The sequence below is a fragment of the Chaetodon trifascialis genome, chromosome 13 (genome assembly GCF_039877785.1).
Source record: "Chaetodon trifascialis isolate fChaTrf1 chromosome 13, fChaTrf1.hap1, whole genome shotgun sequence".
Taxonomy (NCBI): domain Eukaryota; kingdom Metazoa; phylum Chordata; class Actinopteri; order Chaetodontiformes; family Chaetodontidae; genus Chaetodon; species Chaetodon trifascialis.
Genome location: NC_092068.1, coordinates 13,903,031 through 13,922,173, shown reverse-complemented (window position 1 = coordinate 13,922,173; position 19,143 = coordinate 13,903,031). Strand labels below are relative to the sequence as shown.

General features: G+C 43.1%; 1 protein-coding gene across 3 annotated transcripts; it reads right to left on the bottom strand.

The window, feature by feature from the left end:
- Window positions 1-1,425: 1,425 nt before the first annotated feature.
- On the bottom strand, window positions 1,426-16,951 carry ercc6 (excision repair cross-complementation group 6). 3 transcript variants are annotated; one of them, XM_070977910.1, is made up of 22 exons: window positions 16,883-16,951; window positions 16,062-16,273; window positions 15,706-15,934; window positions 15,409-15,529; window positions 15,190-15,304; window positions 13,846-14,563; window positions 12,426-12,557; window positions 11,683-11,841; window positions 10,513-10,648; window positions 10,091-10,261; window positions 9,615-9,791; window positions 7,977-8,093; window positions 7,428-7,523; window positions 6,419-6,637; window positions 5,924-6,034; window positions 5,229-5,348; window positions 4,887-4,981; window positions 4,228-4,373; window positions 3,493-4,095; window positions 3,218-3,386; window positions 3,046-3,124; window positions 1,426-2,947 (listed from the first exon to the last, which is right to left on the bottom strand). In XM_070977910.1, exons 2-22 carry the CDS (start codon window positions 16,261-16,263, stop codon window positions 2,498-2,500), a joined length of 4,365 nt encoding a protein of 1,454 aa, XP_070834011.1. In that variant the 5' UTR covers window positions 16,264-16,273; window positions 16,883-16,951; the 3' UTR covers window positions 1,426-2,497. The 3 variants fall into 3 exon arrangements, with proteins under 3 accessions (XP_070834011.1, XP_070834013.1, XP_070834012.1); XM_070977912.1 differs by having other exon boundaries at window positions 13,846-14,560; window positions 16,883-16,949; XM_070977911.1 differs by lacking the exon at window positions 16,883-16,951 and adding an exon at window positions 16,577-16,610.
- Between the last annotated feature and the right edge of the window lie 2,192 nt (window positions 16,952-19,143).

Sequence of the window (19,143 nt, the reverse complement as noted above, 5' to 3'; positions counted from 1 at the left end):
GGCACCGCGCGCCACTTCGGAAGATGCGAAGTTGACGCGAGAGAGCATCCTACCTGCAGCGAGGATGCTGATGTGAGTGACTTCCCGCTCTGGAGAGAGGAGGCTGCTGCACTTCCTCTGACTCTCTGACTCTCTGTCTGGGAGTGTCCAGATCCCCCCTCCTCCCCCTCTCTCCTTCTCTCCTACACACACACACACACACACACACACACACACACACACACACACACACACACACACATCTCTCTGTCTCTCCGGGAGTGTCCAGATGTCTCTATAACTGTATAACTGTCTACAGAGTGTTAAGGCTTTCAGCTAGTGTCGCAGAATCTCACGCCTAATTGGTCCTAATCGGATTATCACGGCTTTGTCTCTCGCACCCCCAACCCCTGGTGTGTGTGTGTGTGTGTGTGTGTGTGTGTGTGTGTGTGTGTGTGTGTGTGTGTGTGTGTGTGTGGTCAGAGAAAGACAGAGGAAGAGAGGGGGAGAGGGGAGACATACCCAGGGTGGCAAACGGCAGCTCTGCTCTGGTGCCAAAAAAATTCATCACAAGTGATTGTTATTCCAGAGTCAAGCATATTCCCTAACCATAAACATGCACACATACCCGCTGCACTTTTTATTTGGTTCTTTCATATATTAAAAAAAGGAGGATGACTGCTTTTGGGTTTTAGATTGACTGTCGGGTGGGTTAATTGCTCGTCAGGGTGTGTTAGGGGGTCCACTTTACAAGGGGTTGCGCATGTAGAACACTCACAAGGCCAAATTTTTGATTTTGTTCACAGCAAGGGGTCCTGCGATTTATTTCGCTTCCTCAGATAAATGATCTGCTGCGGGACCCTTTCAATTAGTTTTAAAGCGCATCTGGGACGGCAGAGCGCAGACGCCATGCGTCTCTGAGGTGGAGGCAAAATGAGGCTTCGAGAAGCAGCTGAAATTTAGAAGAGGAGTGCGGGATTGGACTAAACCACATAAAGTGCAGAAAATCCCTTCTAATGGCGCGTAATTGGTTCTGTAATATCATTACAGGCGGATAATGGCCAGTTACAGGGCCCCGCGCTATTAAGGGTTTCCCTGGCGTGCAGCGTTTATGTTATTAAAGGGGGAATATAATGATATTTTAGTTATTAAATGCGCGTAATTAATTTATGCACCACTGAAAATAAAGTTGTTATTATGACCTCGGCGAGGTGCGTGGAGAAAATTGAAATCAAATAACGGTTGATAACTTTATCCCAATATTTGGTCTAGACAACTCTGACAAGAGTGCGAGCCTGTAGTGTGTGTGTGTGTGTGTGTGTGTGTGTGTGTGTGTGTGTGTGTGTGTGTGTGTGTACGCGCGCGCGCGCTTCCTGTCAGCGCCTTTCCTCTCATCTTCTGATGGTTGCTTAAATGACTAAATGAAATTACACTCTCATCTTCATTGGTTAGAAACCTTTTTATAAGTACACTTTAACAAGGTTTTCAGATCTGGGGGCCCCATGTTTACACGATTCATCTGCCGGACCTCATTTCAGAACCCTGGTCAGCACACCGCACGCGCTTCACACTCCCGTAAAAACTCCGTCTTTGTCTTTCTCAGACAGTCATTTTAAATTCTATCCAATTTCGATAAAGTACATAAAATGAAATTACATTTAGCACCATTATTGGGGTATTATTTAACATGTGCTTATGGCTGATCTGCTTTGAAATACAATTATTTAAAAAATGTTTTGGACGAATTCAACAAGTCCTCCTTTACTCTAAAAACAGTTTGAGGTTTATTGCATACAGTATATGCAAGGCAGTGCATTCTGAGCTTTTTATTTTTTATAAAAACATGGCATCACATAACTTCATCCTTTACCGACTGTTCACAAATAACTGGAGGTAGGTCATTTGAATATCATTTTGAAGCCCCCACCCAAAAGTCCACATTACAAAGTCTACCAAACCCCGATGGTGAGTTGTTTACAAAATGACAAACTACTTATAGAAGCATATTACAAAATCTGACATGAGAGAGACAGTTATTGTACCCCTTTCAAAAGCAAACATCACATATCTCTGAGTAAATCATTACTCGAGGTAATACAGGTTTAACTTTCAGGCAAAACCAGAACAAGTGAATTCAAGTATAACCAAACAACAATGAACCGAAACGGAAGCAATCACAACAATGCTTGAACAAGCACAAAAGTTCCCCCTGCAGCTGAAACCAATTACAGCCTACAATAGACTTTCCTTCAAGACTTAGTTAACCGATAATTAACTGATAATCGTTTGAGTTTATCATCTAACCCAATAGTCCATTGTACAGTAAAATGGCTTTCCTACAATGTGGTCCCTCCATAACAAACTGCAAAAATGTGACATTAACAATTCTGAGTGTGACTTATTTGACTGAAAACAACATAACAAGTCATGAAAAACAATTTGATATTGAAGGCTTCAGCTGTACAGAATCATAGCTGACAGGGACTCAATAAGCATCACAGTTCAGTCGGCGCTTCACTCAGCGGAACTGCTCCTTCAGTCTCCAGATGCCCTCCTGACCAGAAGTCCTATGGAAGTCACAGATTTTCCTGAGCAGCTCTCTGAAGACAGGCGCCTGTTGCTGGGTCAGTCGTGGTTTGAAATACTCCAGCACTTCCTGGGTGGTGGCCTGTCCGTCCACGTTGGCCTGGAAGGCCACAAAGTTGCGCAGATCCACCAGCAGCTCATCGTGCTCAGTGGGTGGGGCTGGAGAGGAGCTCGTTTCTGGTGCTCCAGAGCCGCTCTCCTCTTCTTCTGCTTCGTCTCTCTGGCTGGAAGGCAGGCTGATGTGATTACGGACTCTCATCTTGGCTAGCAGGGAGGACGACGAGAGCGGGGCGGAGTCTGGCTCGTTTTCCAACCCCTCCCCACTGAACACAGCTCTTGAACCGGGCTTCTTTGATGCAGACTTCCTTATAATTGCAGCATCCTAAACAGAAACATAATGTCACATAACATGGCATCAGAAATGCAAAACAATCGTCATAAAGTACGCTGTATTTCTCTTCCTAAGAACACTGCAGTTACCTTGCATCTGTTTGGAGTGGGGACAGACTGAACAGACGGTGCAACGAGGAGAGAATTTTTCTTTTGTCCAAACCGTTTCCTGAGAGAGCAAACGAGGGTTTGTTTTAAATGAGATAAGTGAAGCTCTAAACAACCCCAGTGCGTGTATGTGTGTGTTTGAGACACTATGTACCTTGCAGGTGGAGGAGGGGGCCTATTGTAGGGCAGCCTGCACTGCTGCCGAGAAATTTTAAGGGCTTTCAGAGCATCTTTAGCCACCCTGTTGGCTTCTGCCTCCACAAGAACATAGTCAGGGTTGGAGGACTCCATGATGGTGTCATGCTGCATCACGCTGTGGATACCTGAAGGAGACCGAGGACACATAACATACAGTCAACAAGGACGATTACTATTTTAGTAAATAAACCACGTCCGTCATGTTTGAGGGTTTGTGTACAGAAAGCGTACCAGATTTCTTGAAGAGCTTCGCCAAAACATAATCATCTGATTTCTTCTGGTCTGCTGACTCGCTCTCTTCACTCTCCACTTTCTTATAGGTCCTTTTCTTCACCAAGTGAGAGACGCGGTGGCCTTCAAACCGAGCATCCTGGTTGTGTTTGCGTTTCTTATGTTTGTGTTTGTCTGTGTCGGCTGAGTCGCAGTGCTTCCTCTTCTCCCTGTGCTTCTGTGGGCTTGTCAGGGTGGAGTCTTTGTCTCTGCATTGGTGAGAGCTAAATGCATTTGTGACTGCTGGCTTGGCTGCATCCCAGTCTCTCTTATTTTGTCCTGTGTGCTGTGTATTTGATGAAATATCCGGCTGTGTGTCCACGCCATTTTGGTTGGAGCTGTGACTGTCCATCGGGACATTTGGTTTACCATGAGAGCTTTTACTGAACTGAGAAGTGTTTCCACCTCTTAATGCAGGAATGTTTGTTGAGGAGTGTCTGCTGTCTACACCAGTTTGATTCTGGTTTGCTGAGGAGTGTTTATGTGCGTAGCTGCCAGGGTCTACCGTGTGCGATGGCTTTGGCCTCTCATGTTTCTTGGGTGCCTTGACATCAGAACCTGTACCTGAATGAGAATCAGAACAAAAGCTGTTGTTGAATTTTCCAAACTTATTTTTGAAAGAGATTCAGATAATCTAACAACCAGACAATAAAATGTTTCCAATAAGAACAAAAAGGATAAAACAAATCTGCACACCTGCAAATATGGCACTGGTCTCTGTTCCCTGAGCTCCATCAGGGTCGGACAGGGTGAAGAGCTCATAGATGTCGTTAGACTTGAAGAACCGTCTTTGTTTGGGGTCTTTCAGGACACGATTTGTCAAAAACTGTTTGAAGATTTGCCTGAATTGCAACAGATAAAAAACAGAATTAGATACTTGTGTGTAATTTACTATTTTACCTCAGCAGGCAACCCTGATCCTCTGTCACCACAGAGTAGTTTGGCTGATGGATGAGAAAATTAGTTAACTGCTCTACTGTAGGTACCAAAATAGAATCCCCGCAGTTCTTCCAACTTGCTTTCTGAAAGCACTTTACAGACCCAAACCAAACAGAGCAACAGTTTCGAAGTCCTAGATTGGCCATTTAATAATGCAGGAAAGCTTTTCAATTACTGAGAACTGGAATAGTGCAAGTAGTAATACGGCAGTGATGTGAGCAATTAGTAATGTTATTACCAACATTCATGACTATGTGAAGTCAATGGAAAGACAACTAAAATACAAGACCGGGTGAGAGAAAGCATTAAAAACAGTGCAGGTTTTTTAAAACCCCTTTTTTATTGAGTTCTATGATTGAATATTGAGTGCGGATGTGCTAATGAGCAAACATAAAAAAGACAAACTGCACTCTGACCTGTGGTAGATTTTCTCCTCAATGGTCCCTGCAGTCAGCAGTCTGTAGATCGTCACTTGCTGCTTCTGACCGATCCGCCATGCCCGCTCCCGTGCCTACAAACAGAACAATACATTCAAATAAATCATTAATAGAAATCTGAAGCACACTGCAAGCTTGTTAAGGCTCAAAGTAAACCAGGTACAAATAGTGAGAAGCAGGAAAAGCTGGTGTTCAACAAGAAATGTGGGTCATTTTAAGTTGCGAATAACGTGTTATAATAACAATAATAAAATTCATGAGAAATAATGCACGTAATAAATGTTTTATTTGAACTATTGAACGTGCGTGCATCTGTCTAACCTGTGTGTCTGTACTGGGGTTCCAGTCTGGGTCATAGATGACGACTCTGTTGGCTCCAGTCAGATTGACTCCCAGACCTCCGACTTTAGTCGTCAGCAAGAAGATAAAAATGGATTTGTCCTGTAACACAGAAAGGTGAGGGGGGAGAAAATGTGACCGATTAATAAACATCATGTCCACACTTTTACGCTCATTTCGATGATCACTTCGGAGTATAACCATATCAAAAAATTTCATTAGCAATTTGTTAACTAATAATGTTATGTAATGCAATGTCTGTCCTCCAAAACTAAATGACACTATTTAAAGAGAATCAAAGAGCTTAATCTAAACTGGGCTTTAGGTTACTTGATTCTCCCTGCAGAGAAGAAAAAAGTCATTTCAACTTGCCATAAAAATTGACAATTAGACTTTGCATTAGATATTAACACATTAATTCTAAAACACTAATGATAAGTTAGCTCTAACTTTAAATGATTTCTTCTGAAGACACACACACATTATTAAAATGCTTAGTGACATTTCAACATGTATTTCGACACAGAGACAATAAGGCACATCCAGTTTGAACAACAGATTGTCATCAGTTAGTGTTTCCACCTCAGGGTGTGCAGGGTTCCACTGAAGCACTTTGTCCCTCAGGACGGGATTTTCACTAGAAACACTCAGAGCCATTAGGGATGACTAATCCTCACCTCGTTGTAGCGAGCAATGAGGGGCTGTCGGGAAGATATTGCAGTAGTGCCGTCCATTTTCAGGTAAGAGTAGTTATTCTCCCTCACAAATACCTCTAAGATGTCCAACATCTGGAAAGGAGGGAGACGATTAAGACAGCAGAGAGTCAGTGAGACAGAAAGAGAAACACAGAGAGGAAGAGAGGGGCTGAGGTTTGGATTATCTCTAAAAGGATTAGAGCAGATTAATATTACATGGACAGAGATACCGACAGGGAGGGTCTCAGGTTCCCTCTGAGGTATAATCTCATTGGTATTGACTACAACAGCTGGGGCCTCTCTCACAAACACACTCTCTCCCTCTTGCTCACTCACACACACACACTATTTTACAAGCACAGGGGTTGTACGTACACAGCAACAAATGCAGAGACAGCATTTACAAGTGATCATGACAATTCACTGGAAATGCGATTGGTGGGTGAATCAAGACAGTCAGAGCTACGTGTTCCTGACCTGTCTAGACTGAGTGAAGAGCAGGACTCTGTGGCCCTGCTTGAACCAGAGACGCAGCAGAGAGTCCACCACTATCAGCTTTCCAGAACGTTTCCAAAAGCCGAAGTGTTCCTCCTCAGTTAGCTGGTCCTCTGGGATTCCCCTCAAAATCCGGGGCCCGCCCGAGAAAAGGTCCGGGTGGTTACAGATCTTACGCAGCGCTATCAAACCTGAGAATACCTACACGGCACAAAAAAGAAAAAGAAGGAACTGACAGCTTCTTTCACGATCACAGAGCAGGTCACCAGTAACAAAATGTTATAAAAGGTTAGTACATCTCCCGGCATATCACAGTGTTGCACCTTTAAACAAATAAACACGTTTACTTTAGTCTACAGGAATGAGTTACATGATTTATTTACGACAATAAAGGCTGTGATTCTTGATGAAGGCCCAACGGTCACTGCATTAGTAATGGTGGTTAATGGACCGAGAGTGACCACTGAATATGTCTGTAAGAGCATGTGTGTGTGTGTGTGTGCGTGTGTGTATGCACAATATGCTGTGGTCACCCCTGGCTCTCCAACCACGTCCATTTGGTCAGTGGTGATAAATGATCTGAGTCTCTCTCTCTAGGGTTTGGCTAATGTGAGAAGACCAACTGCAAAGCATGCATCCTTAAAGCGAGCATTTCAAAGAATGCTCAAGTCAAGCTATTAAGGATTTCACAAAATTTACATGGCAAATTTTTTTTATTCCACTCATGCCACTGCAAGGTGTTCTTCCTTAAGTGTACAAGAGTGCTTAAAAATACACACAAATGCCAGTGAGCGAGAGACGTAAACTGATATTCATCAGTTAGGAGGTTAAATAATGAATAAGGAAAGTCATGTTCCTGGAAGTCTTCTCCTTGACTGCAAGTTTTTCCCTGCTCTTCTTCGTAATGCAGTGTGGGCCAGCGCAGAGTCCAAAATGAAAGAGCATAAAGTAAACACAGTGAAGCTGTTTTAAGTGTGAAAGCGAGCCTTACCTGCATGTCCCCGTTTAGTATCTGATAGACCTCTTTGGAATCTAAGAAGCTCTGATACACCTGCCGCTGGTCCTCTGTTAATCTGCAAAACAGAACCTACACACGCACACAGAAACACACACGCACACACACACACAGCAGTTTAAGAGTGTGTAATGAGCAGTGAACATCCGCTTTAAAGCCCCTTGATGAAGTGTGGTGTTTGAGAAGAGAAATTAGAGGGAAGCAACGTGTTTTTTGGAGCCACTGCTGTCCTGAGGGACCGACTTAATGAGCTGAAGTGGACTGAGGAGTCAACCAGCGTCAGCCGCGAGGACAGACCAGGGACCGGACACCTTAATGAATACCTGCTCCTTTTACTTTACTGGGACTTTATTAGCTTGCTTCACCTGACAAGGGCCATGCACATTCATCAAATACTCCTTAGACATGGCACATCCAGTCACATCCAATCAGATAAACACCTCCCCGGTTAAGAGATCAAGGCATGAGAGGTTGTTCAATATTTAGACAGAACAGGGTCAAATGCCTTTAGACTATGATGAATACCTGTTCATTTTTGTCAGGTAAGGAGAGGTTGGCCTTGACGTCTGCCTTCATTCTTCTCAGCAGGTAAGGATTTATTGTGTCCCTCAGCACGGTTGCGCATTTAAACGCCGTCTGGACCTGGAAAACAACAACAGTTAGCACAAACAAACCACCTTAAAACAAAATGAACATTCAGTTAATTGTGTCAAACAACCACATCAACAGTCACACCTGTCTGCCTGTGTGAATGTTTCCTGAGGCATGATGGTCATTTAGCCCCTTTACTGCCCTCTCATCACCTCCCTCATGTTGCTGTCCCTTCTCAGCAGTATGAGCCATTAAGCATTGATCAGAGTGCTCTTGGTCTCGGGGGACAGAGCCCTTCTTTTTCATCTAACACTACGTCTGCTACTGCTCCAGCTTCAGTGGAAGAGAGAGGGGAGCTTGAGAAACACTTTGTCCCACCCCGCACCAGGAGCCCCATTGCAAATGTGCTGCTACACCTCATCCAGAGTCAGTGCTAAAGGCCAGTTAGCCTTTTAAACATTAACTCACTGGGGGTCCACAGGGGGGATCAAAGACATGCTCTGCAAAGCTGGAGGGGACAATAACCTGGTGGGATTTATGGCTCAATGGAGGTCAGAGCGGAACAGAAAAAGAGGAGGGCAGCAGATGATCCAGTGATCTCTGCGCAAGCTGCTGAGTGGATTCACATGGGGGTGCAAACGCACGCTTCCATAATGGATCCCACATCCACTTGCTCATCCAGCCCCACCCCGACCACATACGTGTTTACATACATCTGGTTGTACGAACACATGAACATGAGCCGAGGGCCTGCTGCGCTGCTCTGAGAATTTCGAGAGGAGGATAAGGCAGCAGAGCTTAGCCCTCTCTGACCATTTAATAACATTAATAATTAGTAAAGGTTTTTATTATCGACAGCGGAAGAAGCATCAATAGCAAGCTTAAATAATTAAATCCATACAGTCAGTGGGTTATTAACGACTGAACACTAATGACAAAGGGCTACAATTTAGCTCACTGGCTCTCCACTTTAGCCTCTCCCTCTCTCACACACTAGGGATATAGTGAAGTTCCTTTGCATGGATCTACATTATCCTGCACAGCACTTAATGGCTCTGTTGCTCCACTATCTCTCCTTCTGACTTGCTTCCATCTACCTCTCAAAGACTGTGCGTACATGCATGTGTGCGACTTGTGATTTCAAGTGACACTTCAGCCCTTCATTGCTAACTTCCTATGCTATGGTTAGAGGTTTATTTATAAGGCTGCTGGATTCGTGGACTACTTGTTATATTTATGCTACCAATACTTTTTCTTCACTTCCCTTTTACTTTGGGTCAAACTAAATCAAACTGTATGATCCAAAATTTCAGATTAAACACAATCACACCCTTATGGTCAGTCTTTACACCTGGTTTCTGCTTTGCCCTTGTACCCCTACAAACTGTAGCTAAAGAATGAGAAGAAGGATTAAGAAGCAGAATTTAAACACCTAATTTAAATATCTACAAATTAATTTGTGTATGTATGTGTGTGTGTGTGTGTGTGTGTGTGTGTGTGTGTGTGTGTGTGTGTGTGTGTGTGTGTGTGTGTGTGTGTGTGTGTGTGTGTCCCTGTGTGTGTGTTACATACCTGTACAGGTGAGGCATTGCTGTATCCTCCCATGGTGATGGGCACAGAAAACTGCTCCATGAAGACAGGCAGTGTCCCCAGCTTGCCGGGAAAGACGAAGTCAAACAGAGACCACAGCTCCTTCAAATTGTTCTGCATGGGAGAGCCTGACAGGATGAACCTGTGCGGAGTGCGAAACTAGAGAGAGGGAAGAGAGAATGCATGTCATATATTCCTATCGTTGTGGTGCTCCAGCAGGTTTCATGTTGCTGTACAACAATGAGTGGAAGCAAACAGCTTCTTAAAAGGCATGAACGTAAACTCTGATGATGTGTAGAGGGATATATATCTATATAACTGACACAAATGAAAATCCATTACTTCTTCAGCTCTGTAAAGTTTGAATGTATTCATGAAGAAAAGTCGTTACTACTGTGCAGATGCTTCAAGTGTTGTGGTTAAAATGACTGTGTTCATGAATGTGTCTGAAACAACACCTGTTTGCAGGCTGTGGTAACTCCAGCATTCGGATTCCTGATCTTATGGCCCTCATCCAGGATAATGTAGTGCCAATCCCAGCGCTGCAAGGTGTCTTGCATATTCCTCACAGCTGAATATGAGGTTATCAGGATACCATGACACGATGCTATCTCTGGAATAAGCTTTTCCTGCAACAGAGCAAAACAAACAAACAAAAACACAGATGAATTCAGGTTTTGCGTTTCCTATCCATCTCTAGTAGCTTGAGTGCCAAAGTAGGGCATCTCCTTTAATGTGGTTCGAGGAGAGAGGGGAGAAGGTTAGAAGATAATGCTGCATAAACAGACCTCTAGTGCCCCCCAGAGGAAAACAAGACCCTGTGGAAAACTTTCTAACTGAATTATGAATATGAAAATCCAACACACGAGCAAACAATTACCTTGTTGCTGGTGAAAGAGCCTGTTTCATGTAGAACGGCCACTCTGAAAGGAGGCCACCAGGTGTGAAACTCCTTTACCCACTGGTGCATGACTGTGGCTGGGCACACTATGATCGTCGGACCCAGCCCGACATACCTACAACCGTACACATAGTGAAGAGATGTTTAATCTCAAACCTGCGATTAAGATGGGCAACAAGGGAATTCATGGTTCATTTAAGTTTGGATAACCTCAGCAAATTTCATTGGCAAATTACCGCCATCATTTCTATACAACATTAAAGAAAATAAAAGCTTTTTCCCAATAAGTGAAAACAAAAATTTGTGCTTTGCTTGCATGCATAATGTGTGAAACAGCATGTGGAGTATTCAGGTACAGTAATGCAGCAGAATGATCTTGCTAAAAAGCTCCATTCACTTTCTTGTCTTACGAATAAATTAAAGAAGGTGCGTGGACTTATGCTCAGCTCCTCTGTGAGGATTTACAAGAGCTTTGTCAAACACAAACACACACACACACACACACACACACACACACACACACACACACACACACACACACACACACACACACACACACACACACACACGCGCACAGACATGCACAAAGATACACTAATGGGCTGGTATGAACCTCTGCCTGGTGGAAGCTATTGATACTTGGCCATAATTGAGTTTGCAAACAATCAATTTGTGGGCGTCTATAGCAGACAGAGTATTGACCATCAGGGAAGCTCCACCTCCTAAATGCACAAGTGTAGTTTGTGCAGTAAAACCAGATTATCACCACCACTTTACCATGTTTTCCATGGTTGATCTGCTGTCCCCCACCTGCTCCACATCGACTTCATGAGTCCAAAATTCATGTTAAATGAAGCCATGAGGACACTCACTGTACTCTAACACACACTCTTTCAAACACACACTCGCACACACATACAGAGTGTCAGTGTTTTCTCTGATGTCTGCAGTAAGAAAGTGAAGAGTCTGATAATTGAAACATGTTTAATAATTCAGATGAACACTCTCAAGCAGAAATCCCCCTAATCAAATATTCATACCGTACAGACACACAGTCTCTGGCCACAGTTTGTTTGTGTGTGTGTGTGTGTGTGTGTGTGTGTGTGTGTGTGTGTGTGTGTGTGTGTGTGAGAGAGAGAGAGTGTGTACCTGTAGTTGGATCCTCTGGTCCTCAGTTTGCTGTAGCTCAGTCCAGCCAGAAAGCTGATGACCTGGATGGTTTTACCCAATCCCATCTCATCTCCCAGGATGCCGCCTGCCTGCTGACAGTGGAGTTCCCACATCCACCGCACACCTGTCTGCTGGTACCTAATAATGTGATACATACATATGCAAAAAACAAAAAACAACTGTACATGACAGCAGCTATGGACATTTTAATGCACAGTTCATCTGAAATCTGTTCAATTATTCAGTTATTGTCAGAGCAGATTACCTCATCTCTACCACCGAGAGGAAGGACGTACAAACTAACTATATTATCAAATCCATGTAAGAAAGCATAATTTGTGCAAATCATGACAAACGTGGTGACAAAGAGCCAAACAGCACAGAAGTTCTGAACAGATACAACTACATTTAGAGGTTGTCTTCACAAACCTATATTCATCAACTAAACTTAACACAACGACAGAGTTATTCTTAAAACAGACAAAATGACATACTAACAAATACTACTGACCTACAGTATCATTAAATCAAGTTTATATTGTCTTTATCAAATAATGTTTGGTTAATCATTATCATTTCAGGACAAAGGGAAAGGGTACAAAGTACATAGATTTTTCTCTATACTGTCTTACAGTGTTTTGCTATCACTTCTTTAGCTGGCATTTGAAAACATCTGTAACTGACTGAGTGGATATTCAGATAACTGTCAGTGTTTCACTTACTTGAAAAGTTTTTTCCAGAGGAAACCAGGCACTTTGAAGCCTTCGTCAAATTCCTCATCACTATCATCTGTAAGCTCCTCGCCTCGTTCTCTCTTTGCCTCCCTTTCTCGAAGACGCTGTCGTTTCCACCTCCTAGTAAGAGTATGAATATATACTGATGAAATTATAGTAGATCTAGAGGTAAAAAGCATTTCTCTGCTTTATTATGAGTTTCTGGGACGAAGGGATAGTTTAAACTCCAAAAGAGCAAAACCTTTCAAGTAAATTCCATTTCATTTCTCTGTCTATACATGTGACCCCTGTGATAGACTAGTGACCTGTCCAGGTCTACCCTGTCACCCCATTCATACTGGGAAAGTTCCATGTAACCCTAAATAGGGGAGGCAGGTATCGAGAATGGATGGATGCTCTATTTGCACCTCTTGCACTCAGTGATTTATTTAAAGACTTGCCTGCACAGGTGTATGGATAGCAAATGTTTTGAGTTGTGAGTATTTCCCTTGAGTGGTGGAACATCTACAGCAAAAAGGGAAATGTAAAGGAGAAGAGTTTTAATGGTGCAGGAGAGAGGGCAGTTAGAGGCACAGTCGTCGCGCAGCAAATGAAGATTGATACAGACAATTAGTAGTGCGAGTTCCCCAGAAAGGTGTGAGGTGGAGAGGATAAGAATCCATCTTCATTTGGGCCTGGTCCTGTCACCCTGCCACGAAACTGGTCCTTTAGCTGGGCCTGGGAGACCACACTCTCTAATTAAGTCAAGACTAAGCATTGGTTCAGTTAATTACACTTTTCTGCCCCCACTCCACCCCCCACCCAACTACAAATACGGCCTGCTCTAATAATATCATTCCTCATATAAGCTAGCCTCACCATCCATGCCGTGTCTATGCTGTTGAATTGACATTCAATCACTGCAGTGTAGAAAAAGGACACATGCCAACACAATTTATTTGGCAGCTATAAATATGAAATCTCATTAGGGCTGCTCTTCCATTAATTTGAGCATTAGAGTGAGTGAGTGTATAAAACCATGTGCAGGAGGATAATTAGGCCAGTGTGAGAGCAGGAAGAGAAGAAGAGCAGGGAGTGAATTTGCTTAGTCAAGAAACAGCTGCCAATCTCATCTGGGATTAACTCTGCTTCTGCACTATGGAGCCAGCAGAAACCCGCTGCTTTTCTCCTTAACTAAAGGGAATAACAATAGCACATTTGCACCACTGCCACAGCAAATGTGATGCAAAGTCAAAAGCTCAATCTGGTGTTTGTTGAGCATGTCATTTACGAGCATGAATGTAAAGACTTGCTGATGAAAACTTTTTTTTGCACCTTTGCATGTAACCATAACCACAACAAACTGTAGATCAAAAAAAACCAAAACAATAGTTATAACAAGTTTATAGCAGCACATGCACAATCATACCTTATTCGCTGTCTGTAGTACTCCACATCTCCATCATCTTTGCATTTTTTGGCTTTACCCTTCTCCTCCTCCTCTTCATCCGAACTCTCAGGGTAGTATTCTTCCTCACTTTCCTCTTTTTTGATTACTTTTTTCCTTCCCTTCCCCTCAGGTTTTCTCTTGTATGGTTTCAACTCATATTCTCCTTCATCATCCTCTGCAAAGCCCTCCCCTATGGCCTCTCTTTCCTCTTGGTCAGGATCTACACCTTCATCACTGGGCAGATACTCTGACCCCTCACTGTCCATCTCCTCTCCCTCAGGGTGGAACTTCCTCCTTGGTTTAGGGAGCTGCGGTTCAGCCTTGGGTCGAGCCTTAGGATGGGCCTTAAGAGCAGTTATCTGGAGCTTTCGCATGCGTTTCCTTATTTTCTTATCCTTAGAAGAGGAAACAATTCTGTTGGATTTTCCCCTGGCCTCCTCATCGGGGCTGAGTCTGGAGCTCCTCTTCTTTTTTAGAACAGGGACTCTCTTCCTCTCAGTAGCCAATTTGGCCTGGTCCGCCAAGTACTGGTCAAAGGCTGAGTTCTCAGCAAGCATCACTTTTCGAGGCTCCTTCTTTACCTCCTTCTGTGGGATTCGTGTTCCAAAAGGAGTCATGTGACCTGTCCGAATAAGCTCTTCCCATTCGGTCTCTTGTGAGGGCATGAGCATGCTGCCCAGAGTGGATGGGCCAGCTTCTGGTAAAGCAAACACACACACAGCAGGGTTTAGAGAAGAACTGTTATCATTTCTGAAAAGATATCCTGTGGAGTTTTTTTAACCACTAGAAATAATAAGACAATACTACAACATTAAATGTGTCACCAGGAAACATCAGGGGAGAATTCAACGTGAAAAGGTTTTACACAGCTTTGTGACATTTTTCTAATTACAGTCAACATCCATGAAGAGGTTTTCACATACAGTATATTTTGGTGGGTAACAAATAGTATATTAACATCTTGATATTCTAAACAGCCATTACTGCACCGTGGAGTATAATTTTTAAACCATCCAGTCTGTATATTTATCATCATCTCCGACAATTCTTCAACCAAGAAACCCACAGAATTGCTTTCTTGGCCACCATGACTGCAATTGGTATTAAGGCATTGCATTGTTTCCATTTCTGTTTTGTTTTGTTGCACTTTGGGCAGCACTGAACCAACGTGACCGTGCTTTCAAATTATGTACCAGCACTTTTTTTGCCGTTTTATGTGGCCCCATACTGAGTTTTCCATTAATGAATGGACAATGCTTTTGTCAATACCCTGAAAACGAATTTCAGGTTTAAAAAAAAAAAAAAAAAAAAAGGACAGCTCACCTTCCTCTCCATCATCCTCTGCCAAAAGCTCTGCTTCGACCCGTTGGATGTCCTCTCCTCCTAGAATGGCCTGCAGTCTCTTCTGTTTGGCTCTGACTTTCTTCAGCTGTTTCTCCTGAATTAAAATGTTTTCATCATGACAACTGTTATGAAAATTTTGGTTATGTAACATCATGATGTAAATCCAGCTTTAAGGGCTTATCACACTTAATGTCTTACCTTATTTTCTTTCTGTCGTTTGACAGATTCAATCTTCCGACTGATGTCTTTGCTGGAGGCAGCATAGGGCGACAGCTGCTCAATAATCTTATTGATATGTCTCAGAGATGTTGTAACAGACCTGAAACACACAGCATTAAAACACAGAATAATATAAGAACACACATAAATCAAATACATGACTTTGATATTAGTACAAACTAGGTATTTTCTCAGGAACACAGAATATCAATCTGCAGCCAAGAGGAAAACTCAGACATCTCAGGCCTTTCTGTTGTTGCAGTTATTGTCCATCACCTGACATCATCGAGGACAGACTGGTATTCCTTCTCAGCCTCAGCTTTAGCAGCAGCCTGACTGGCCTCGTGGATTGCCTCGTCCACTTGCTGCAGGACACCTTGCTCAAGGACGTCCTGGTCATACACAGCCACACCAAGACCCTGAAGTTCATCAGCTCCAGAACTGGCAGATGCGGCTTGGATACGTTGTCGATTGATATGTAGCAAGGCTCCACACCTCTTCCCACCTGCACAACACCAAAGGTGACAATACATGGAAGGATGAGATAGCCAGGAGCGTCTCTATGTGTACATTCAAAGCTATTCATGATGTTCAGCTCTACTGTCTTTTGGTGCATAAATTACATAGCTTACCGCTGTTGCCATTCTCAGGTCCAGTGTTAGGGAAGGCAGGGTAGGCTGCAGCAGCCTCGGAGCCCTGACTATTTCCAGGGAAAGAGCAGACTGCTGAGCCCCCAGTAGCTCCATCCTCCTCTGTCCCTCCCGGGGTGAGAGCAGCACTGGCAGGGCTGGAGAGAGAGGAGGGCACCTGGTCCTCTGCACCCTCTACAGGCATGGTGATGGAGCTGTAAACAGGGTAAGTCAGTGGGTTTTTCTTATGTCAGATGATATAGGTCCAAAGACACATTTCTCTTCTAAGATCTGACAGCACTTTAATAAAGGCTGAAACGTTAACCATTTATTGTCATTGTGGATTAGCTTATTATTGTATCAAAATAGAATACCGTAACTGTCAACTTAACAAACTTCTTGTTAGGTAACGCCAGTTAACGCTAACGTTAGCTTCTTCAACAATGTTAGCTGACGTCAAGCCAACTATCTTGTGAACGCGTAGGTGTAGAAAATGGTAAAGGAAATATTTCTTATACCTGTTCTAACCAAACAATGTACTACAAGAAACAGTTTGTTAGACCGTTATAACATTATCATAAAGTTGGGTTAGAAATATTGTATAAGTCTCTCACTGCCGTCTATTGTTTACGTGGCTAGGCTAGCCTGCTAAGCTAACAGTAAGCAGAGCATCATCAGCTGTTTCGGAGACCAGTAGCAGTTCGTTTTGAATTAAACTACCAACAAATATCAATGTGGCAGGCAGTTAACGACACTACCGCTGTCTGGGTGAGGTTCAGTACATCAAACCGAATGTCGAAGGGACAATGACAGAAACTACTTACAACCTGTGCTGTTACACAACATCACTGGGTTGGTTTATGTCATGTTGTTGGCCAAGCTTCCTGGTTTCCGGTGCAGGAGAAGACGTTGTGCTCTCTGTTCACTCATTAACTTGTTGGACAGCGCCCTCTGCTGGTCTACTGCTGCATGAGCTATTGCCCTCTAGATGGCGCCACGAATCCACTTATATTCATAAAGAATTGAACCTGGCGGAATTAATTGAACCACCCCGAGTCCAATGAAAATGTGCTGGACCGCATTGTCACATGTAACCTATTGTATTTGTGTTTTGCGCAATCAGCTTGGGAACTTGTGAATGTGTCACAGAGCGAGAGAGTTAGGGTGTTTTTGTTGTTGCTGTCCAGCCAGATCCTGCATAATGCCACTGTCCAAAAAACACATAATGATATGTCAAAACTACTATTCCTCTGCAAAGCATCAATTCCATTTTTTATGTAATTTTAAATTGGTTGGAAAGCCTTTCTTGCACGTCACAAATGTGAGTAGTGCCAAGTACTTGCATCTCAGAGGAAGTTTATTTCCAGTGTCTTGCAACAATAAATGAAGGACTTAATTAAAATACCCACTCTGCCTTTCACTGCACTGTCTGAGCAAAGGCCAGCAATCTTTCCAAACATTGTTATTTGTGTAAACAGGCATATCTATATAGGGATAGATATTGCTGTCACCCTTGGCACAGAAAGTGTAGCAAGATGGAGACACTGGTGTATTTTATTTGCTTAACTAGTAAATGTGGGTCACGTCATTGGAACCTCTCCAGAGACACTGGAGGAGATTTGAATTTAAAAAGTCCTGAACCAAAAGGAAAGTGTGTCACAGTAAAAAAGTAGGCCTTTACTTGGAGTTTAATTAGTATGAGGCCTGCAGTGTGCAGAGCTCTTATCAGATAGTCAATGAGTCGAATGTTTTCTTTGTTGGTTTTCATCTGGGTAGCTGATATAAAGGCCCACAGACAGGAGTCAGAAAAAGTAAAATAAACTATCAAGCTGTTGATGAATCACTTATGATGGGAAATGAACGGAACGGATGAACGGCGCAATGTTGTGACTAGAAGGTTGAGCTGCAGAGAAGAATGCAAACCGCCCTTCTCATCTCCTTTTCCATCTTCTGTTTTTTTAAGTAATATTTGACAACTTTCATTACAGAGGGGGAGACAATATGGACTTATATGGCTGTGTTTTCTGCACATCATAATTTAGAGAAAGTTAGTTGGTAGACCACACCAAGCTCATAGGAGTTAGTGGGTGGCAAACCTGTCCATCTTAACTTTACGTGTAGGCAAGCATTCATGTGTGAGCATGAACGTATGTGATGAACGCTGCTTCTTTGTATGCCAGGCAGATTTATAGGGTGTAGGAGGGTAGAGTGCAAATCCCAGAGGGTGCGGTGGTGTGATGTTAACACTGCTGCTCTGTGCTTCCTTGCATTCTGACAGTGGCATAACAAGTGGAGCCAGATTTAAAGAGAAAACATTATGTGTTTAGTTTACATGTGCAAAGCATGGTGGGGCTTGCCTTTCAGAGACTTTTAGCAGAGTTATGGTTCCACAACATGCCGACTATTTATGTGCACGAAGGGGTGAGTGAGGTAACATGCACTGTAGCACATTTCCACATGGGGTATGTGTTTCATCTGTTATCTCCTGCTCACTGTCCTCCTCACTCTGATAAAGGGTGTTTTTGTCTGTATGTACGGCCTTCACCAGCTGCATGGAACCTAATGAATGTCTCCAGGATGAAATCATTATTTTACAAAGAAATTTGTGAGAAAGGGCTTTCCCCCCTCACATTCATAGTGGTTATTTTTGGCCTCAGATGAACCAGTTGCTAATTAGGTCTTACTCAAAAAATGACTTGTTACTGCATTGGATTGTGCAAAACTGTTGTGGGAGGATATATTTCAATGTGGCCTGACCTTGTTAACTGCGTTGTTGAATTTCATGTACCATATCCATGCACTTTTACATGTTCAACGTTCTAATAAAGACCTTTTTAAGTGAAATGCTCTTGCATTTTGTTGCGTGTGCCCCAGTAAAGAAGTGAAATGTGAGTATTCTATGTGGTCATTTTCCCTCCTCAAAATTTACATAACGTTTAATTCTTTTCAGAGCAGTTGTACTGGATTTGATGTTTTTCTGGCTCTTCATTCCACATAAATTCCGCTGCTGAAGGGCATTTTGTTTCCCTCACCTTTCATTTCTCAAGTAAATTTGAGAAAGTTGAAACCGAGCCTGGGTTTTCTT